The sequence below is a fragment of the Lasioglossum baleicum genome, chromosome 19, assembly GCF_051020765.1.
Source record: "Lasioglossum baleicum chromosome 19, iyLasBale1, whole genome shotgun sequence".
Taxonomy (NCBI): domain Eukaryota; kingdom Metazoa; phylum Arthropoda; class Insecta; order Hymenoptera; family Halictidae; genus Lasioglossum; species Lasioglossum baleicum.
This window is the reverse complement of record NC_134947.1, coordinates 7,078,875-7,102,392: the sequence shown is the minus strand read 5'-3', so window position 1 is coordinate 7,102,392 and position 23,518 is coordinate 7,078,875. Positions and strand designations below refer to the sequence as shown.

Here is a 23,518-nt window from a genome sequence, read left to right as displayed (position 1 = left end):
CCTCTATAGTCGAGTCTCGATTCAGTTTGTATATTATAATGTGTACATAGATCGATAGCCGTGTGTTTACATCTCTATTTATATATATATATTATATCTATTGGTAACTATATTCTGGTTATTACTGCTGTGATTAGTGTCATCATTGTCATCGGTATATTTGGTGAATCATCAGCGACTAATCCCCTCCCTCATCATCTCCCCAATAGCGATTTGCCGAGCCCGTCTTTAAATCTTCCCCCCACCCCCCCCATTCTTTTTTCACTATTGTTCACCGTTCACTTTTTTCATCGCGTTGCGACTTTTTATATTTATACTGCCATTCTCTTTTTTTCCTGTTCTCTTTTTACTATTGTTACGCCGTCACAGACCACAAGCCAGCATTTATATTGTTACTATGACTTTAGCAAATGAATTTTTATTCTACTACCCTTTTTTATTATTATTCTCTACTGTCACAGCTGCCGCTGCTATACCTTCTGTATTTTACTATTACTATTTACTTATACTATTTACTATTTTTTTTACTTACTCACTACCACGATATATGTATGTATATATACGTATATCTCCACCGCCCACCAAGAAAGAAAAGGCAAACGCACGTGCACGCGGTCGTTTCTGTTCCGCCTGTACGTACGCGTATGCTTTTTCCCTGCGAACGACGAAACGATGATGGTTCAAAGTAATCGTCAAGCTGTTAAAGAGAGAGAAATTGAAAAGCTACATCATGGCACCGTTTGTACGATTTTTTAGGCGTGACATGAACTCTTCTTTGCAGTTTGTTTTATTCTTTACAGTCCTCTCACAATTTTATTCTTGTAATGCGCTGCCTACCGCCGCTGTGCCTTCTACCACTTCTGCGACTGGCAACTTTCTAACGGGTGTGCTGAACCGACCGAACGATACGAACGATCTCTCTCTCTCTCTCTCTCTCTCTCTCTCTTTCTGTCTCTCTTTCTATCTCTCTTCTTTCTCGTCTCTCTTTCTTTATCTCTCTTTCTGTTTTTGTTCTTTTCTACAAGTCGGGTGACATCGAAAGTTGCTAACGTGGGAATTCGACGGGATTCATCGCCCGTTTCTTTTGTTTCTGCTTATATTGTCACGGGAGGAGGACAGGAACCCGTACACGTCACGATCCATCGCAGCGAGGAGCTGTCACGACGAATCGCGAATCGTACATCTGTCGAAGCTAGTCGAACGGTGTTCGTTCTGTCGTACGACCAGTGGCGCGTTACTCTATGTGCAACTCGGGTAAATGCCCGGGGCCCAAAGCAAAATTGGGCCCCGAATACAAATCAAGATCCAAATTCTACGTAAAGCTATTAACGTAAAGACATTAGTAACAATTTCTCGTACAGTTATTTAGTTGGGGCCCCGAAATTCCACTTTGCCCAAGGCCCCAACTAGCTACAACGCGCTACTGCGTACGACGAATCATAACGAAATCTAGTCGCGACCGTATTTGGACCTAAAACGGATATTGAGTAAACTCAAGAAATCTAAAACTGACCTATACTGTGTGGCATAAGACCGAAGTGAGAACTTCTTGGGTAAAGGTACCAGTTATCCAGTGGCGCGTTACTCTATGGGCAACTTGAGCAAATGCCCCGGGCCCCAAAGCAAAATTGGGCCCCGAATACAAATCAAGATCCAAATTCTACGTAAAGCTATTAACGTAAAGATATTAGTAACAATTTCTCGTACAGTTATTTAGTTGGGGCCCCGAAATTCCACTTTTCCCAAGGCCCCAACTAGCTACAACGCGCTACTGCGTACGACGAATCATAACGAAATCTAGTCGCGACCGTATTTTGACCTAAAACGGATATTGAGTAAACTCAAGAAATCTAAAACTGACCTATACTGTGTGGCATAAGACCGAAGTGAGAACTTCTTGGGTAAAGGCACCAGTTATCCAGTGGCGCGTTACCCTATGGGAAACTTGGGCAAATGCCCCGGGCCCTAAAGCAAAATTGGGCCCCGAATACAAATCAAGATCCAAATTCTACGTAAAGCTATTAACATAAAGATATTAGTAACAATTTCTCGTACAGTTATTTAGTTGGGGCCCCGAAATTCCACTTTGCCCAAGGCCCCAACTAGCTACAACGCGCTACTGCGTACGACGAATCATAACGAAATCTAGTCGCGACCGTATTTTGACCTAAAACGGATATTGAGTAAACTCAAGAAATCTAAAACTGACCTATACTGTGTGGCATAAGGCCGAAGTGAGAACTTCTTGGGTAAAGGTACCAGTTATCCAGTGGCGCGTTACTCTATGGGCAACTTGAGCAAATGCCCCGGGGCCCAAAGCAAAATTGGGCCCCGAATACAAATCATGATCCAAATTCTACGTAAAGCTATTAACGTAAAGATATTAGTAACAATTTCTCGTACAGTTATTTAGTTGGGGCCCCGAAATTCCACTTTGCCCAAGGCCCCAACTAGCTACAACGCGCTACTGCGTACGACGAATCATAACGAAATCTAGTCGCGACCGTATTTGGACCTAAAACGGATATTGAGTAAACTCAAGAAATCTAAAACTGACCTATACTGTGTGGCATAAGGCCGAAGTGAGAACTTCTTGTGTAAAGGTACCAGTTATCCAGTGGCGCGTTACTCTATGGGCAACTTGAGCAAATGCCCCGGGCCCCAAAGCAAAATTGGGCCCCGAATACAAACTAAGATCCAAATTCTACGTGAAGTTATTAACGTAAAGATATTGGTAACAATTTCTCGTACAGTTATTTAGTTGGGGCCCCGAAATTCCACTTTGCCCAAGGCCCCAACTAGCTACAACGCGCTACTGCAGTTATCGGACATTTATGGTCGACTTGGAAGTTTTTTATTAACTTGAAGGCATTCTGTAATTTATTTTGCATTTGTTATTATTAGACTGCGGATTTTATGCATTTATGAGAAAAATGGTAGAAGTCTATTTGTTTTTATTTTTATTTATGTCGCTTTGTTAACTGTTGTGGTTATATTTTGGGGACTTACAGTTTTGATAAGGTGGGTTCCGGAACCACCTTGGGCACCACAGTTTAAATTGGCACATAGAATATTTCCAGAGGGCGCGGGGCGACGGGATTCGAACCCGCGACCTGAGCCAACCTTTTCTTTGTTTTCTGGATATATTTGCCGGACGCAAGAAATTTGTGAAGACAAATTAATTAATTAATTAACTTTCTATGCCGTAGTACAATAAAATCATTATCTTATCCTCTGACGTATCACAGTTTCTTAGCATTTTCTAGAACCGGAAACGAAAAATCGCGTTACCTCGGGGAATAAGGTTTTTAGCGAATGTTTTCTATATCTTGAACAAAAAATTATCGTAATACACAAAGGGGAGACATCAATTTTACTTTTCAAAATAAAGTAATGTTAGTCAAAGTGTGATGATACCGGCGCACTTTGATTATCAAAAATACGATCGATAAACATTGAATTTAAAGTAACATTAGGTACTTCATGGTATTTTTATTAGTTTCGAATAAGTTTGTTTCGTGTCCGATAACCGGGTGGGGCCCGTTAACTGGTACCTTTACCCTATGGCGATCGCTCACCAGTCTGTTTCTCGCTTGTTCGGCTAAACCCGGCTCACCCGAGTTTACCCGAACAGCGTTTCACCTCGGAGCGTGACGGATCAGACTCATTCACTGGCCAGTAATTGTGTGCATGCCGTGCCTGAAGAAGTTTTTACTTCAAAAAATTCTGATTTAGAATCTAATTCAGAATTATCAAATCTCCATCGAGATAGACATATCTTTGACCGCGAAGGAAAATAGTTTTGGATGTTCATTCGAACAAAAGAAAACAGTGTTGTACAACTTGTACGATAAATCGTAAGGTGTATGGGTTCCTTATGGTTTCTTGCGTCCTCCTGACGCAACGATAGTAGCATCGGTTCCGTTCAATTTCAAACTTGATTGATACCAACGTCGGCCGCCATGACAGGCGAAACGCTACGAGTATGTCGCGTTAATCCTTCGATACACCTAACCGCTCGATTAATAAGAATCGCACTGTACCCGATGTTCCCTGTTGCGTCAGGGGAGAACACGCTTAACGATACTAACAAGAAATGAAGCTTCAATCGTATTGTACGTGCACGAAATATAAAGCAAAGATTACAAAATGCACGAGGACGAGTCCTCGTTGCGAGTGATTCCGTCGAGGAGCATCATCGAGCATTGGCTAAAGTAGCGACGCAATTGAGGCGAGCTCATCTGGCGCTGGCTGAAAAGCGGTGGCAAGGGGATGAACGTTCATGGTAGTCCTTTGTGTGGCCAGACACGTTCTTGGTGACCAGTCCTTCGAGCGCTGAGAAACAGCTCGCATCCGAATTAATCACCTCGTTGTATAATAACTGACTTTTAACGCGATGATAGTCGATAGACTTCGGGATCAGAGGATTCTCGAAAGGCTGTCGTCACCAGTTCTCACCCACAGAGAGCACGCTGCACGGCGTATTGCCATTTTTAAGATTTTCACTATGACAGCGCTATCACTCGAAGGAACTGGGAATGAAGGAAAGGGCGGACACGGAGAGAAAGAGTCGACCTAGCCGAAAATGTTTGGTTTCTTCTCTTCGTTGATCACTAGGACGCTAACCCTTAGCACTGCCACAAAATTGCGACTACGGATTTTATGACAAAAATGTCATAAATGTCAAAAAGAAGGTCTCGCGGACCTGGTTGGAGGAATGATTGTTTTCTCTCCGTGTCGGCCGAGGTTTCCTCATGGTGTGCGACGCGTCTCTCGATGCGTCCCTTTGTCTGTTTCGCCTACCGCCGCTGTGTACAGCCATGAATTCAATTTTGTACACACATAATGTAAATATGCATACATGTATAACGTACGTATCTATATATACTTGTACGGTGTACGGGGTGCTTGGCACACATTCTAATCAATGGTGGATGGCAGGTGCCGGCCATCTCGCTAGCTTACGAGGCACCGGAGTCGGACATTATGAAACGGCAGCCCCGCGATCCTTACAGAGACAATCTTGTCAACCGAAGGTGGGTCTCCCAACTACCCACCAGAGAAAACAGCTACTCAGTCTCCAAGATGCATACACACGTACACACAACGACACGACACACACACAGACACACAGAGACACACACACACGTAACACGGGCGGCCAAACCGTTTGCCACTAGACACCTGCAGAAGTCCGTAGACGATCCTCTAACTCCGTCACGTTCGCAGCAGTCTTGCATGTGATACCACGTCTTCTGAAAAGACAGGGCTGGTTCCCGCTGACGACGTAACACGTCACGTCACTTTCAAAAACAAACAACCGGGAAACATGCGAGAAGATCGTGCGGTATGAAACTGCGCTTCTTCGAGAGATCAGCAATATTCCTAATTGTATAATCGACGATCTTTCAGAACCATTCGTGGTTTTATGAATCTTTTTTGAATATTTATATCCAGTGGCGCACCCAGGGGGCAGGGGGCCAAGTCCCCCCAAGAAGAAAGGAAGTAGAACACTGGAAAATCGGTAGCTCCCAAAATTAAAATCGTGGGACAGCCCTGGGAACCGTTACTAGATACTTTGGCTAAGAAATTTTATCCGTTCAATTCGGCCCACCCCCAAGATTAAATCCTGAGGGCGCCACTGTTTATATCGTTGCCAATGCAGCAGTTCGTTAAATGAATTCGTCGAGACAATTTTGGTACTTTGGGTCAAGACAGACCCAGGCACCGCTGCCGTGGGGTTAAGCGAACGAAGACATTTCTTTGAACTCGTAAGGTGGGATCCCCTAATCGCGTCTGGGCGCAGCCATTTGCGATCCAGACTCCATTCGTTGACACTTATTCAAATCTGGGTACTTACTAATTTCTTCTAATGTAGAGAACATGTAAATCACAAGTCTGACTAATTGTTTAAATTTAAGTGTGGGGCAATCGTTTTCCAATTTGGCTTCTAGAGCTGTCCATAATCATCCCACAATATAATCAAACTAAAACAATCAAATCAAGCTGGAAGCTTGTATTCTTTGATTACCATTTTGTTGAAGATAAGTACGTGTTGTACCTGAGAAAAAATAGGAACGTACTGTGCGTCCAAGAGGAGATGGCACAGAGAAACTCGTAGGTACCACGTGGTATCCCGACTTCGCGCTACACGTACTCCGCGATTGGCTGAATCGCTTGACGAAGACAGCAAACGAGCGTCTTGAGTGACGCCGAGCTTCTATGACGACCGTTCCCGCCAGAACCTAAGCGCAAGAGTGGGATCTGCAGCCTAGCGTCAGGAGTAAGGCTGCCCTCTGCGAGTCCCGCCAGACGCCTTACCCTTCCATCCCTGGCCCAGCTGTGCTGCGGAGCCTGCCTTTGCTGCCCCCACTCTTCCCACTAACGCTGACGCGTACCGTACGCAGCACAGCTGGGCGAGGGGCGGGAGGGTAAGAGGCCTGGCGAGACTAGCATATGGTAACCCTGGCCTAGCGTCAGGAGTGGGGTCTCGCAGATCCCCCTGCGCCCCACTGTCAAAATCTCTGCCATCTCTTGTTGGACGGACAGTACCTGAGTCCATGAGGAATGGAGTGTAAGAGGTCCCAGAATCGCAAAACGGTGCGTCCTAGAGGTCTCTTAGGGTCTACATAGTTAGATTGGGTCCGGCCAGGTTCGGCACGCCCGGCATCGGAAATTTCCGGAGATGCGGGCGCCCTAACCTTAAGATTTGGTGCACTGGCCGTGCCGGACCTGGCCGGGCCCAAACTAGTTAGTTTAGACCCTTATACTCCATTCGTCAGATTTCATCAGAAGTGTTCGCTCGCGACTGCGTCTAGAACGACGAATGGGGATCCCTGCGTCCACGCGTGCTTGAAGATCCCACCTTGAAGTATCCTCTGTGGATCGCGAGCACGGAGACTCCCCGGGAGCAAAGACCTCCGTCTTGCACTTCGGAAGACGCGGTGTGTCTGACGCGCGGGTTCAGGCTCGAAGAAGCTTCGAGCCTAAGTACGCTATAGTTCTCTAGCTTGTTTTGCACGAGTTTGGCCACCCGACGACACACACCCTACCCTCGCATACGTATGTGTGCTCACATATGTATGCGCACACTTGGTTGTTACACACAAGAAAATTGAGAAAAATAAAAACAGAGTGTCTACTGGTGTCCGAGCGTCCGTGCGAATTATGTGTATTACATTTGTTTTTCTATCATACAAGTACTGGAACATACAGATCTCTCTCGTTGCTCGTTGGTTATACATACTCGCTTGACATTTGTTTTTCTGTTCATGCACGCGACAACGAAAAGTGTCTTCTTTTTTTTTTTAAACGTTCTAATTGTGCGCACTTTCATCTGCACTCGAGCATATATTTCAAGCCGTATATATGTATACAGGACCGTCGAGGTAAATCCGGAAAAGTCATTACGTAGAGAAAAACGATTCGAATTCAAGGAAAATATCGATGTATTCTAACCCTATTTGGTACAACAGTAGTAAATGATATTTACAATTGAATTGCTCGATGAAGTATCCATCAGTTGGACCTAAATTGATGCAGGCTCGCTTGATCTCCTCTTTGTCCGTATCTAGACTCCTATCGCAAGGGGATTGCAATTAGGGCTTTTTTTATGACGCTGGGGAAACGCTGTTACGCACACCCCCCTAAGATGAAGTTCAAGGGGTAGTGTGTGGCTCTGCTCCTCGTTAGAAGTTAGGGGAACGGGACTATATCCCTACCCATACCCACTAAAACCCCACCGCCCAGGGCCTAGCTCTTCTCCACTATGCCCGATACCACCACCGGGGGGTCTTACTTTTCGTATTTACTTCCGTGGTGGTGGGCGACTCATCGTATCGGGTCTCCTGCGTCCTCATTAGGCTTATCCTCTTCCGTAAGATTGCAATCAGGGCTAGAATGGAGCCACAAGTTGGGGGACCAGTGATGACTTGGGTTTTCGTAAAGCCAGGCCTTTTTCAGGGCGGTGGAGAATTGCTGTTATGCACACCCCACTACGATGAAGTTGGGGAGTAGTGTGGGACTCGGCTACCCCTTAAGTGGAAATTGGGGGAACGGGACTTATATCCGTACCTATACCCACTAAAACCCCACCGCCCAGGGCCTAGCCCTTCTCTGCCATGCCCGACGTACCACCACCCGGGGCCCTACTCTTCGTATTTACTCCCGTGGTGGTGGGCAACCTTCTGTGTCCTCGCTGGGGCCTATTCTTTTCCGTATCGTAAAGCCAGGCCTGCGTCTTTCTTGCCTTGTGAGGTGGGAGTCCTATTGGAAATCCTTTTGTTTCTTGGACTCCCTGAACTTCTTAGCTAGATCATACACCACTATCTCTTTTGTAGCCAAACGATTTTCCGCTCTTCGGTCGTATTCTCTGTTCATAGTTGAACAAATGCTAGTTGTTGACTGATCAGTGGTTTCTTACTAAATGACCTTACCGCGAGCTGTCGTGTTTGTAACTACCTTTGTTTATACTTGGTCTGTAGGACTTCGTGGAAAACATTCCGGATTTACCTCGACGGTCCTGTATATTAAAAAAAAGAAAGAAGTTCTAGCAAATTCGCGATGTTGTCCATCGTAAACGATCTCGTTGAAGAACAATGAACAAGCTCGAACGGTTGATCCGCAGAATTGAACAATAATAAATGAATTCGACTGTACGGCTAGAGGCAACGATCAATTGAAAATTCGTAGCAGCAGCGACGCGGAATCACGCGTCTGAGAGATTTGTCGTTTTGCGATCCGTGCACACATGCGAACGGAAGTTAACGAAAGTCACGGTTGACACTCTACGCTATGCGAGTCGGAGAACACGGCTCTAGGAAAACCTAGTTTGATTAGCAATAGCACAGCAAGTACCTCATAGGAGAGTTACGTTGTTGGGAATGCCGAATGCTTCACATAGAAAATCTCTCGCGCGATGACTAACGTATATACAGAGTGTCCCCGTGAATTCCTTGGTCCGTAGAGTGCCGGTCGAGCAAGCAAAAACGAAGATAAAGGTTCGACGGCCGGGCTATTATCGAGAACGCAAGCTGTACGAGATAAATGGGCTTCGTGTCTCTTCAAATTAATCTCTCGCATAACTCCATGCCACGTCCTCGCGAAGAGGGCAGGTCGATCGCACTAAGAGCGCACCTAATCTTGCTCTGTGTAAATTTCTAAATTATATATTAAGTTTCTTGCGTTTTGAATCATTTAAATATTTACAAATCGTAAAATCATGACAGAAACGATCTTGCCCGATATTTACACTGAAAGCAAGGTTAGTTTAAGCCTTGCCCACGCGAAGAGCGCACCTAATCTTGCTTTGTGAGTAAGTATCTGAAGGGAAAATCGAATTCTATTTAAATTTCTAAATTATACAATCCTAAATTACTAAATTTCAATTACAGAATATTAACCTAACGATTTTGCCCGATATATCCTCTGAAAGCGAGGTTAGGTCCACTCCTAGTGCGACCGAACTGCCCTCTACACGAGGGTAATGGCGCGACAGATGGCGCGGGATATGTCGACAAGTTCTGCCGGCAGATACATGGCAGATCGAGAGCAATTTTCCAAAGAGAAGCAGCGTTTACGTCGTCGAGTAGAACGTTCTCGAAGTGACCGTTTACGGGAGCACTTTTTCTCCGGTTGCCTGTCGATCCGATCCTCCGTAGAGGACCAAGAAATTGAGGGCCGCTCTTGTATCGCCAAGCCTCTAACGACATCATCCCGTGATCAGCTTGAAAAACGGTTTCCGAAACCGGGAACGGTAACATGCTGATGGCAACCGTTGTACTCGGGCATCCGAAACCAAAATAGCAACCCAAACCGTACGTTAGATTACAGAGCAAAAAAAAAAAGATAAAGCAACGAAGCAAGCTTGTAAACCCGAGACCATGCACGGCCTGAGCAACGATCCAGCAATTAACTAACCATCGATTAACCATGGAACACGAGCGAAACCGTCGGTCAGTAACCGCTCGATGGTTACGTCCCGCCGAGCACGAACCAACATAATCGATAACCGGGGCGCCGCCATCAGGTCGCTCTTTTTTTTCCGCCCGTTTCCATCATGTCACCCGGGTCTCGACGACCATCCTCGCGCGCCTTCCATCGCTAACTTGTCGAGATCTGCAATCTCCGCTGCGCAATGTGGTTGATTCGATCTAACGCCTGACTAGCTAATTGACTGACGACACGCGGTCAGTCGCATGCATACTGCGCTCGGGCAGCTGATCCCGCGGGAACCGGATCGTGCCGATGTTCCACAATGGATCGACGTCATGCGAATTAATCGAATTACGAAAGCACAACCGGGAATTTCCATCTGTCTCTCTCGCTGTCTTATTTAATCAGACTACTGTCGCTCGAAGGCTAACGATGTCGCGTCCTAGCGTTCATGGTAAACTGTGCAAACTAACTTCATTACGAAAAAGTACGCTCTGACGTCCATCTAACGCTTCTCGTTCAATGCAAATCGATTCCTCAATGAGAATCGAAGATGATAGTCAGGATCAGCGAATGAGAGACGATGAGCAAAGTCACGGGACTGATGGAGGGACCAGTTCCCGAACAGAGAGACGGTTCTCGCAAGATCAGCTCCGGAGTTAGCTACCATTCACAATGTTTGAAAGAACCTGGCCTGCTTCTCTGTTTTGTATCGGTCTCGCCAGGCCTCACGGTTCGACGACAGCTTGCATGCCGAAAGCTGTGGCTACCTTGAACCGTGCACCGTGAGGTTTGGTTGCCTTGTACATGTCTGTGCCTTGTGCTTCTGTATGGCATGCCTCAGCGCGAACAACCCGATCGTTACTGCGTTTCGATCCGGTAAGTAATCTGCATTTAATCCGGTCTACGGCTTCCATATTAACACCACCTTAGGCTATTAGGAGCGAACTTACTGGCATACACGAGTGCTTTGTCCGACTTCCAACGAACTTGTTCACACGATTGTCTAGAATCGAACGAACGATCGCTATGTCGACAATGAACCAGTTCACTTCTTTCTTTTGGAAGTTCATTGGAAGCTGGACATGAATCCGCAAGTCTACTAGGACGTTGCCGGGCCTACGACTAACGCGATCGCTCTATGTCTAGGCTTATTTCGATGGCGTACGGTCAGATCGGTATGATCCAAGCTGCCGCCGGTTTCTTCGTCTACTTCGTGATCATGGCTGAGAACGGATTCCTGCCTCTGCATCTTTTCGGTATCCGAAAAATGTGGGACTCCAAGGCTATCAACGATCTCCGCGACAGCTACGGCCAGGAATGGGTAAGATATATTTCTTCCATTTTGAAACGTACTGCTCCTAATCGTTTAGCGACTTCAACCGACCGACCAGGACCGTTTTCGACTGATGCACAGTGGCTTAGCGCAGACCTGGGCAACGGTGGCTCGGAAAACACATGTTGCTACTACTCTGGGACTGTCTTACCGAGCAAGAGAAGAAGAGCTTGAACGAAAGCTTGAAGAAACAGCAACATGTGTTTTTCGGACCACCGTCGCCCAGGTCTGGCTTAGCGGATAGAGCTCGCGACCAAAGGTACGCCGTCTGTGAGATCCTTCTAGCTTCACGAAATCGGCCATACGTATCGGACACACATCCGTGTGTTTCGAAGTCGGACGAAAACGAGTCCACTGTACGCGTACCCTAAAAATACCGTGGTCCCAATCCTATAAAATGGGATCCGATGTTGATACGTGTGTACATGTTTTCCGCAGACATACAAGGACCGTAAGACACTGGAGTTCACCTGCCACACGGCCTTCTTCGTCTCAATCGTGATCGTACAGTGGGCCGATTTGATCGTCTGTAAGACGCGACGTAATTCCATCTTCCATCAAGGAATGAAGAACTGGGCCCTGAACTTTGGTCTGGTGTTCGAGACCGCCCTCGCCGCGTTCCTAAGCTACACGCCCGGCATGGAAAAGGGTCTCCGCATGTTCCCTCTCAAGTGAGTATCGCGTCCCGAAAGGTAACGCCTTTCGTAACACCTGGACGAGTCCCCTTTGTCTATCGACCAGTTGCTAGATTCAACGACAAAGATATCGAACCGAGCATAGGTCCTAGGAAACCCCTTATTTTGTACGTCAGCCTTTCAAGTCGAGATCGACGATGAAGATGTTATATACCCAGTAAGCGATCTTCTCTGAATTTGCTACCGAAACTTCGTCTACAAATTCCGACCTATCTGTTTCCGCATTAGGCTCGGCATTTGGCGACAAAGTTAGCTGCCGAGGTCTGTCATTGTTGTAGAGGGCAGGTCGATCGCGCTGAGAGCGAGCCTAACCTCGATTTCAGATTAGATATCGGTAAAAATCGCTATTGTCATTATTTTAACACTTTACCTACCGGAAGCCTATTAATAGGATTTTCAATAATTGTGCTATACCAAAAGAAAGCATAGAAATTTTTTTTTACATTGCAATCTTAAATGAAACTATTAGATGACGTTATTGAGGGTGACTTGTTAGTTCACAATGAAAATTGCTGTTGCTATTCAAGGTGCCATGAAAAAGTGTTGACCCATGTACCATAGATTTTATCAAAATTATGCAATAATCACCGGTCGGTAATGTGTGAATATTTGTAAGTATTTTAATGATTAAAATACATGCAACTTTGCAGTTTTGTCCGATATTTACTCTTAGAGCAACATTAGGTCCGCTGTTAGTGCGACCAACCTGGCCTTCACACGAGGACAGGGCCTGACATTTTTGATCAGCAAATTCCGAGCTAGATTTTGCTAGCTGGGGCAGAAATAATGGATTGACTTTACCGCGTCCCTATTGGTGATACGTCTTTCGTAACGAGCAATTCGATGTCGTTTCAGATTTGTCTGGTGGCTGCCCGCCATCCCCTTCATGTGCGCCATCTTCATCTACGACGAAACGAGACGATTTTACCTCCGCCGGAATCCAGGAGGCTGGCTCGAACAAGAAACTTACTACTAGACGCAAAACAGAGAATTAATCATACACGCAGAGCGCGCGCGCAAGAGTAAGAGCGAGAGAGGCAGAGAGAATGATGTGAGAGAGAATGAGACGCATACCCACGCAGATATACACCGAACAAAATAATAATAATAAATACATAATAAAATAATTAATTAAACAACCAAAAAAAAAAAATAATAAAATAAAATAAAATAAAAGAACAAGTAAATCACTCACGTTTAAACACATAAACATTTTACATGGGGCGTGCTATCCGGGTCTATCCGTACTGTCGCGAAATCACGAGATATATATATATTATACATGTATATTGAAAATATTCGGGGGACGAGAGAAGTTCGCTAAGAGCCGAGCCGAATCGTCGAACGAGTGGAGAACTAGGATTATTTGAAGGAACAATGTGGGATATAACGACGAGAGAGAAAAACGAACAAAAACGAAATAACGTAGAAGCAACAAAATAGAAAAAATGGTGTGTCTTGCAGCCAGTCTCGAGGGACGAGGACGCTGCTGGGAGGCAGGGACGCTCCCAACGACAGTGTGAAGTACAAAAAATGAAGGGAAGAAAACAAACGAACGGAAAAAGAAGAAGAAGAAGAAGAAGGAACCTGGAAACAAAGAAAGAAAAGGAAGCGTTCGTCGTTCTGGCTCTGCGAGAGAGTTGCTTGCACGCGCGTGTGCCGGTGTATCATTCACAAAACGGACGTCGTTCGTGAAACATCGAAGAGACCGACGAAAAATATTAGGGGTTCTACGAGCAACGTCGTCGGAAGGCTTTCAATGACTTCCGGGTACACACCTGATACTATCGAGGGTTGTAGGTGTCGGTGCTGCCATCGGATTTTCGACGGAACAGCTGGACAATGCAGGTACGAAGAGAAACAGAGAGAGAAAGAGAGAGAGAGTCTATTAGTAGGGCCTAAACGATCGGTAGACAAGGAAGGACGTAGGACGAAGTCACCGAGGGGATTCAAGGTGGAGGACACCCGTGTTAAGAGGACGATGGAGACACGATAGGGGAAATGGCAGGGCGACAGATCGACGGATAACGCGCACGTCCGTATGAACGTCGACGGGTGTAGGACGAGACGGAGTTCAGTGGGTTTAAATTAGGATCCGTGGCGCATTAAGTAGACGTCTTGTGATATCAAGAAAATATATTCTTAGGCATCCCTGTTAAGCATTTAATGAGCGAAGAATACGCTAGAGGTTGTCCATCGTTGAGAGTTCCAGACGGAAGGAAGACGCGTCTCGTGACACGAGGAATCTTGGAATAGACACTTAATTAACTCTTAACGAACGGAGGAGGTCAGTACGCTAGATCGGCACGCCCTAGAGATTATCCGCGACGAAGGAGACTGAAGGAGTTGAACATCTGAAAACTTAAAAAAAAAGAACAAAAAAGAAAACGGAGGAAGTCGAAGAGCGCAAGAAGATGGTGTAACGAGAGAAGCGCGCTCGCAGTGTTCGTTAATTCATTCAAGCTGCGAGCAATGTCGAGATCCCGAGTAGCCATCAAGACCAGAGATAACGAATGCGCGTGTGATCTACGTAGTCGAGTCTCAGCACCGGAAGATCGCCTACACGAAGAAGAAGATGGGCCAGGAATGGTCGAGGGAATAGGAGAACGAGGAAGGATGTGCAGGAAGAAGAGTCGTGAGAGGTATATGGAGTTTGAACGTGCAGGGGCGAACACAGGAAACAAATGCGACGTCGTATCGGTGTCAGCTGACGAGGAAACGTAAAGAGAATACAAATAAAAACGACGAGACGAAATAATATGTTATTTAATTATGCGAGAGCGAAGGGTTGGAACGCGCGCTGCCTTGTTCGGTGAATCGATCAGCCGAACTCGCGCGCGCGCGCCACAGACTCGAAACCGGACAAATGAATTATGAAAATGTTATTGATTAAAGGAGAAGGAAATACTAATAACGAGCTAAATAGAGATACGAGAGTTTAACAAAAAAAAAAAAAAAAGTAACCGCGCCTGGCCTGGAAACCAGCGTGGTTTCCGGCGGCGAGGGCGCCACGATAGTCGAGGTAACAGGATATACAACAATTTGCTAGTAGAGAACGGTAAAGACGTAGGGAGAGCACAGACAAAAAGAGAGGAGGAGAAAGAGGAGACAGAAAACGATACCATGAGACAACAACAAAAAAGATTAAAATAAAACAACCACACACAAACACACACAGAAAGAGAGGACAAGCGAGAGGAGAAGAGAACAAAAGAAACATTCTTACTTAGACGAAACTACAAACAAACAAAGCAAAACAAAAAAAAAAGTAACAAAAGTAAAGGAAAAAAAAGGTATAAATTCATTCTCTTAGTTTTGTCATAGGTTTAAAGAAACGCCAGCGGGACAGCTCGCTATAAATTCATTGACCCCCGAACGCAGAACGCCCTGTACCACCAACCCGCGGTCTGTCGTGTGTATGTATGCATGTGTGTCTCAGTGTCGATTCAACGCCCCTTCGGAATTCTTTTTCTTTCTTTTATTTCCCTTTGTGTTTAGAAGCGAACAGAGAGAGAGAAAGAGGATATACAAACAATAAAAACAAGTAAAAGAACAAAAAAAATAGAGAGAGAGAGAGAAGATGAGGAGAAAAGTCAACGGGAGAACGAAGGTGACTTAAAATGCCTGCCAAGCGACTTTTCGGGCCGGGACGATCCGAGACGTGCGCCGTCGAACGTGTTCGGCTCTTGTTCCGAGCTTCTCCAACGCGCAACACGCCTCCTTCGTCGATATAATTATTGCTCGTCTTTCTTTGGTCTATACGTTGTTCTTGTTGCTCGCTTTCACGGCTTCTTGTGCGTGCGCTAGCTACGTCGGTAATGTAGGGCTTCGTTTCGAGCGGAGAATCTCTCGGCTTGTACACCTTACAATACTCGCTGACGAATCCTCGCCGTTTAAACGACTCAACAACCAAAAACAAAAAAAAGAAACGACCGGATCTTCAACGAACGTGAGAAACCCGACAGATAGATTTCGCCGCGCGTTTCTACGGTTCAATCGATCGCGAACTGAACTGATAACAAAAAAAAAAACCCTGAACACCGAGCCGAGCCGAACGAACGTCGAGGATTTAGGTAGAGGGTGACGCTTGCTCGGCGAGACCCTGGCCCCAAAACTACCCTAAGTGTTCAATAATCGAGGTGTTCTCGAGGTGCCGTGCACACGTAACATGTTCCGCCTTCGCCGTTCCCGCCGAAACCCCTCGATCACGACCGAGTGGATCCAAGAGGGTTCTCCGTTTCCTCGGTCCAGCCCTTCCGATCAAGTTTTTGTTGTTGTGCGCGCGCGATGGGCTGGACAGATCGAAACGCGAACCCGTAAGCGAGAGGAGCGATTCGGTTGGCACGGCAAACAAAGAAATTGTCGAATCGTTTGGTCGAGACTCGCGGATATCGCCATTTCAAATCCAACCGTTAAACCGTTTTTCAGATAGAACAGAGGGCGCCGCAAGTGTACCGTCGCGTTGCTCGTCGAACTCGGACCCCGGACTAACACACAGTTTATTAACACCACACTGTGGGAAGATAGATACATGTGTAAATCGATTTCTGATCGCGCGAAACGTCCCCGGTTTTCTTCTCCCGAGCGAAGAGAACCCGCGTATAATCGTCGATTACGATCATCGCAAGTACTAGTTTGTTCAGAGGAGGAGCCGTTCTATCGTCAGACCGCCATGTTATTCCGTTTCCGTGGTCTGTTTCCTCGTTTCACACGTTACGGAACAAGTAAACGACAGAGGCTCCCGCGTCGTGGAGACCGTATCATCATTCCTGTCACAACGAAATCGAACGAGAAGTGAACAAACAAAAGAGAGAATAAACATGTTTTGCCTTCGGTAGATCCCCGTGTTTCGAGACAGGACGCGGATGGAGCTGAAATGGTCGAGGAAGTAGGGATCGAACTGGATTACGATGTTCAGGGAGAATCGATGGATGGGGGTTTTAGGGGGATGAGTGGGGGAGAGTAGCGATGGATTGACCCATTCGTTTCTGTGAAGTGATACTGGCCCGCGAATATAATACGGTGTTATACGGAGCTGGATCCAAGGATCTCGAGGATCCGTGGTTTGTCGACAGGGTGTTCCGTGCCCGGGGGGCGTAGGAGCCCAAAAAAATGCTTTGCCGTCGTGCGCCTCTTTACTTTAGGCTAATAATTTAAACATTAATAATATAATAATAATAATAATAATAATAATTATAATATAATACATGTTACAATAAGATATTATTAGATGTAATTATTATATATAGTTTAGTCTAGATCGTGTTGTTGAAGAAAAAAACAAAGTACGTATAAGCGAACAAAAAAAAAAGAGATATGATGTGAGGTACGACGACGACGAGAGAGAGAGAGAGAGAGAGAGAGAGTAAGAGATGAAAGAAAGAGAGCGAGAGCGAGAGCGAGAGTAGAGAATCATGGGAAGTGGCGGTGAAAGGAAAATTCCGGTCTAAGACCATAAATTTGCGGCGGACTGTGAGCGGGACACTGACGAGAAAATCCGCTTTTGCTTTTCGTACGTGATCGATCCATTACTTTTTTCGGGCAGCAACTTCACTTACGACCTTCGACACGACATATTAACTCGCATTTTCAACCAACAATCACGCGCACCCATCGAGCCAAGTCACGCTTAGACGTTCTAGGTCCCCTTCTCGCAATAGACCGTGTAATTATAACCTTGTTTCCAATGTTTCTGTTGTTGTTCCGTTTCTCCTGTTTTCCGGCGCTTCCGGTCACGCGGACAGATTTGCGGCCGTAAGTCCCCCATCCTACCCCCACTCTACTTCATTTCTTATTCCGTTTCCCAACCCCCCACCCCCCTCCGTCTCGTGGATCCTCGGCGCGCGAGTCGCAAATCTCTTCGCATCAATCCGAAAACGAGAATCCTTGATCGTCAAGAAATCAATTATCGTAAAATGGTTTTTTCGGGTGAATTGGCGAACGAGCGGGAGAAAAAGTGACGCGTGAATGGGAGCGGGCGTACCGAACGAATGTTAAAACGCAAGAAAATAATACCTTCGTCTTTCGTTGCCGCGATCGGAACACAATTGGCGTGAGATAAAAAAAGAAACAGTTCAAATCCTTTTTACGTAACGAACGACAAACAGAAGGAGGGTTGACGTGTGGTGAAAAATCAAATTCGAGAGAGAGAGAGAGAAAAAAAACATAAAGATGTTAAACGGTGTCACACACACGAGAAACACTGTGTAATGTCGCCCCTGCACAGCCCGCCACACACCACGACAGAATCATTGAATGATTAAAATATAAACAAAAAAATGAAAAATGAATGATGTTTTATTAATATTGTACATATTTTAAATAATTGAAGACGGACAAACAGATCGCGCGTGATTGGTGACCCACCGGAAGGCGGCCCCCCTCGAGAGGACCGCCCCTTGTGTACACGGGTCCCCTGTACACTTTTTTCTGTTCTACGTTTTAGCGCCGCATAACCACACTCAACCACATGTACACGTATACACACACACGACACGCGCCGAAAACACGTGCGAACATAGAGTTACACACGTGACACGCTCAGAAATAAAATGAGAGAGAAAAGAAAAAAACCAATTAAAAGAAATGACGTGTACACCGCTCTACCAACTAAACTATCTCTTCTGATTGACGATTACTTTCATATTGATTATTCTGTAAGTTCTGTTTTCACACGTAAAATACATTAAGGAAGAAAAACGAGAGACATTGTCCAACCCAAGTGTCATTACTTTTGATGTTAAATAAAAAATACATAATTAATAAAGCACTCTTTATCCTACCTTCTCTGATTCGTATTTCTGCGCATGCGCGAGCCTCGTGACTAGACGACGATGAACGCGCGGGAAGGAAAAACATCGTTCCGAACGTAGCACAGTGGGATATTTGGCCCGAAAAAGTGGAAAAAAGTCGATTTCTAAATTTTCGCGTATGGCATAAAATTTTTGTTGTTCGTTGTAGTTAAAGGTCTGAAGAATAAGGCTGCAATATTGTTGTTTCTATTTGTACACCCGTGAAGTAGTAAACTTCATCGAAAGTCGAGAGATTTTAAGGCGCGCTTGGCGTTCTTAAACAGTCTCTAAGACAGCGTCTCTTCATTGGCGATATTCAAGTGTTTGAAGGAAAATTCTGTAAATTCTTGTATTACAAGAGTTGTTCAGGTAGGTATACATATTAATATTTGAATATTACCAATCAGTCTGTAAGCTTTTTAAAGATTACAAAACTTTATTGACAATTTTGTTATAGTATTGCGCGAGATGGCGTTCTTTTTTTGGTGTCATTACATTCGGTAAAGATTCGTGATTATAAGCCAAGAAAGTTTAAATCCGAATATGTCCGAATTCAAATTTTATAGCCTGTTTAGTATTAAGCGTTTAACAGCGTTTCGCGTACGCCTGTATGTTCGGCTACGCTTGGCCTCAAATGAAGAAGAAATATTATCCGAGGAAGAAATTTCTGATGTGTTTTCGGATGAAAATTAATGATAATAATTTTAAAATGTTCTTATAATATACCGAGTGAGTCATTCAAAGTGAAACAGACGTATATCTTCGAAATTAAGCATTTTGGTTAAAAAAATGTTTCAGACAAAAGTTGTATGGTTTCGAGGGGGCCATCTTGTAGCTTGTTCTCAGAGCTTTCCAAAACGCTATAATAAAATATTTTTTTCTTAAATACTTTTCAAGTTATAATAGTGCAAATATTCCACTATCGCCTCGCTTTTTCAGGGGTTCTCGATAATCTGAGAAAAAAATGTTTCCAACAAAAGAGGAACAGTGTTGCATTCAGTCGTCTACAAAGTTCAATATATAGAAGTTAAAAAAAAAATTTTTTTTCAAAAAATTGAGGTAAATTTGATTTTTTAAATACCAAAATGTATTTTGGATTTCATAATGTTGTAGCTGATCTGAAGACGAATCCAACGGTATATAATATTATAACCTCGAGTCTATAAATAACGCTAAAATAGTTTTTTCCACTTTTTCAGGCCAAATACCCCACTGTGCGTCGGTAGTGTTTATTGTGCTTATGTACAAGTTGTGATTATTTGAATTTGCAGATAGTACATTGTCGTTCTCATTCCATGTCCGTCGCCGTCAGCTTTTGTCTGTCTTTGTGCTGATTTTTCTTTCGCAATCGTTGTATATGTTTCTTCAGTTTCCCCGAGCTTTTCAACTCCTCGTATTGCGAAACCAGATCTAACATTTTCTTCTCAGCTGCGAAGGAATAATTAAATTGTTAACGATTGAAGTAGGTTACTTATATTTGCGTTATCGAGTACGATTACTTACATTTCTTCTTGAAGGCTGGTTTCTCCCCTTTTTTAATAGCTTCCACCAGTTCTTTCTTGTCTTCGGACACCTTTTGCTCCTTTTGATCGCGTCTTTTTCCTTCGCGTAACTGATTCTCTAGCCTCTGGATCAGATACTTGATCTTTTTTATCATTTTCGGATCCTCGGTCTCCTGTAATTCTTTCTTCAATTTCTTTATGTCGTTCTCTTTCACTTCGCTGAGGAATCCGTAAGCTTTTTTGAACTGCTTCGAACTAAATGTGCCACACAGGCTGTCGAATCTAGGATCTCTAGGGATGTTTTTCTTCGCATGCACAATTTCCCTGAACCGAGCAACAGGTTTTTTCGCGGACATCTCTCGAGGCCTGTTTCTATTCTCCCGTTTGAATTCGATCTTCCGAACCTTCTTCGGGCCAAACAATGCTGCATTATAGACTTTCGTCCCCAGTTTCTCCTTCAGCTTCTGTAAATCCTCGAAGCTCATCTGTGAAAGTTCCGCTCTGATCTGATTCTATAAAGCGTAATAGATCATTTGTTTAAAAGAGTTCGGTAAGCATAACCTAATCTCAGAATCTCCATAATCTCAGAAGAGAGAGAAAGAGAACATTCAAATAGTACTTTCATAGAAAACTTTAATATTATTGAGGGGAATAATATTAAGAATTTCATTGAAATATTTTTAAATAGTACATACTCCCTTAGCATAACCTCTTAATCTCAGAAAAATATCAATTAAAAACTACATGGAAAGTACGCAGTTTGATACTTACCTGATCCTTATCTTCATCGAGAAGAGCATTTTCTTCGTCGTTCATGTTAAATCACAGAAAACAATTTTCAAATTGACAGCGCTATTTTTCCTGCGAAAGAATACCCATGTACACGCCATGTTGAAAGCAAAGTGTATGAAGTATGTGTAGATTGGACACTCAACGAATTTTCCTGGTACCAGAGAGGAAATTACCACGAGATCAGTATAGATATTCCATGCGATGCATTTTTCTGTCTACGGTTCTGCGTTACCGACTCTGTAAGGAAATGCTCTAACCACAGACGAGATATAGGAATGTATAGGAACACCGACGAGATATAAGGATAGACCATAGACATATAGAGATAGACTGCGTGGCCTGAACGAAGCGCTGAAGCCCACAATGGCGGCGTGCGAGAGAGAGAGAGCATTAGCCGGGGTCCATAGCGCTCTCTTTCTAATTGATGTGTCGACACATCATATAGAAAGAGAGCGCTATGGACCCCGGCTAATGCTCTCTCTCTCAATCTTTGTACCGCGCGCCGCCATTGTGAGCTTCAACTCGCCCATAAGACGGCGCAGTCTATCTCTATATGTCTATGGGATAGACCTATCATCTTATGGGACTTCGTGTCCACGCTATGAATTACCGACTGTGCAAAAAAACCGGAGGTTTTCGTATCCCCTCTACAATTTAGAGTGGTGAGTTTAGAAATTACGTAGAATTTCAGATATCGATTGCGTAGTTGCCAAAACACATTTGAAAATATTCGTCGCATAGTTGCCAATTTACTGTTACTGCCGTGTAATGCACAGCGCGTATTTTTGCTATTTTCCACGTTACAGCATCGACGAATATATATATATATATAAATACAGTCCAATTCTGAAAAAGTAAACGAAACGAGTCGAGTCAGTCAATACAATTCGTCTGTTCTACCACTAATTGTAAGAAAGCTGTCAGCACAAATGGGATATAGGAATCATATTCCTATATCCCATTCGTGCTGTCAGCCTATTTTAGCTGTCAGCAGCCCCGTCGAGATCCTGCCTGGGGCTCCAAAACCGAGTTGGTAATACAGGAAATGACAAGAAAAAGAGGCCATGTGGCCTCAGCAAAGATGGCCACCAAAATACATTGGGTGATAGGTCTATCCTTATATCTCGTCGGTGATAGGAAATAGGAATAGATCTGACACCTTATGGGACTGGTGTCCATAGGAATCTGTAGTACCAACATCTTAAAATGCCAGTGATTTTAGCGTCCTCTACGCTTTGAGAACGGTGAATTCGAAAACTAGAACCAATACGAATCGGGTTCGACTGGTAAAACTTCTACAGCCAGTGCCGGATTAATCCAGCGCGGGGCCCGTAGCCAGGATGTATGTAACCAGGAGGCCCTATGGTTTGCACAATGAAAATACAATTTAATTTATTATTTGTCAATACAAATAATAATTGCAGATTGTATTTGTAAATAACAATTAACTTTATTATTTCAAATAAATTCATATAGACTTTCTCAAATAATAAATAATTATTTTTGCGTTTTATTTGAATATCCAAATAACAAATAACTTGTTATTTAAATCATTATTTAAATAAATTTATTTATTGCCCAACACTGCATGTGGAGGAACTTAAATAACACTACATAGTTTCATTTTAGCACTTGATCCTGGAGGATTTCTGGAATAAAGACATATTGTTACACCCCTAGCTTTCCATGTCTTCTGTGTTCCGAGATTTTGCGCGATGAAGAAATGTATTGAATCAATTTTCGTGTAAGCAACTTCATCATTTCAGTAATTGTAAGATGAAAAATATAAAACCGGTCACTCGACCGGCAGTGTAGCGAAACTTGTGGATAATTTTCAGGTTGATATTTTACAGAGGAATTTTTCTGCATGAATTTTCATTTTTGGAACCGTAAATCGAAGTGAACGGACATTCGGGTCTGCTCGGCGAATTATGCAATACTTGAACCGCGAACTCGGCGCCCGGCTGTATGACAATGCGTTTTTTTTTCGAACGCCAATTATTTTTAGAAAGGAGCCATAATACTCTTAATAACGTCTTACTGAGCATTTTTATGCCGCGGAATCTCGCGGCGCTTACGAGTCCTCGAGAGAACGAAATGCGGCACCTACACATGATTTATCGTTGTTCTTGGAGATTGCTATCGAGGACTTTTTTCGAGGACATTTATAGTACAATGTTTGGTGGACCACTTCGACTGAGGATTTAGTTCTTCGATCTAATATATATTTAGTAATGAAACAAATCTTACTTAATGAGATAATCATCTTTAATCATAGTAGTCAAAATTTATTTAAAAAAATACAAACAAAATCTACATCTACATATACATACATATACAGTGACTCCCACTAATATTCGGACACTCTTAAAAACACCATAACATTTTAAGCTAGAGCAATCAGTCTACTACAGGATGTGAAAAGAAATTTTTTCAAAAATTGCATTTGGTCGCAATTGTAGAGAAAAT

The 23,518-nt window shown here is 44.1% G+C and overlaps 2 protein-coding genes across 8 annotated transcripts in view; one reads left to right on the top strand and one right to left on the bottom strand.

Annotated features, from left to right (window-relative positions):
* The window catches only part of Atpalpha (sodium/potassium-transporting ATPase subunit alpha), a 253,830-nt gene extending 240,679 nt beyond the window's left edge, over positions 1–13,151 (top strand). For 6 of the 7 annotated variants that reach the window (XM_076443423.1, XM_076443428.1, XM_076443429.1 and 3 more), the window contains 4 exons: positions 4,942–5,036; positions 11,083–11,257; positions 11,708–11,940; positions 12,820–13,151. In XM_076443423.1, the coding sequence (XP_076299538.1) occupies positions 4,942–5,036; positions 11,083–11,257; positions 11,708–11,940; positions 12,820–12,940 (624 nt within the window). In that variant the 3' untranslated portion in view covers positions 12,941–13,151. The remainder of the gene's footprint in view (positions 1–4,941; positions 5,037–11,082; positions 11,258–11,707; positions 11,941–12,819) is intronic. The other variant, XM_076443424.1, reaches the window with a different exon arrangement.
* A 2,557-nt stretch (positions 13,152–15,708) lies between these two features.
* On the bottom strand, positions 15,709–21,183 carry LOC143218303 (ribosomal RNA processing protein 36 homolog). Its single transcript, XM_076443431.1, has 3 exons — positions 21,029–21,183; positions 20,259–20,769; positions 15,709–20,183 (listed from the first exon to the last, which is right to left on the bottom strand). Exons 1-3 carry the CDS (start codon positions 21,071–21,073, stop codon positions 20,044–20,046), a joined length of 696 nt encoding a protein of 231 aa, XP_076299546.1. The 5' UTR covers positions 21,074–21,183; the 3' UTR covers positions 15,709–20,043.
* Between the last annotated feature and the right edge of the window lie 2,335 nt (positions 21,184–23,518).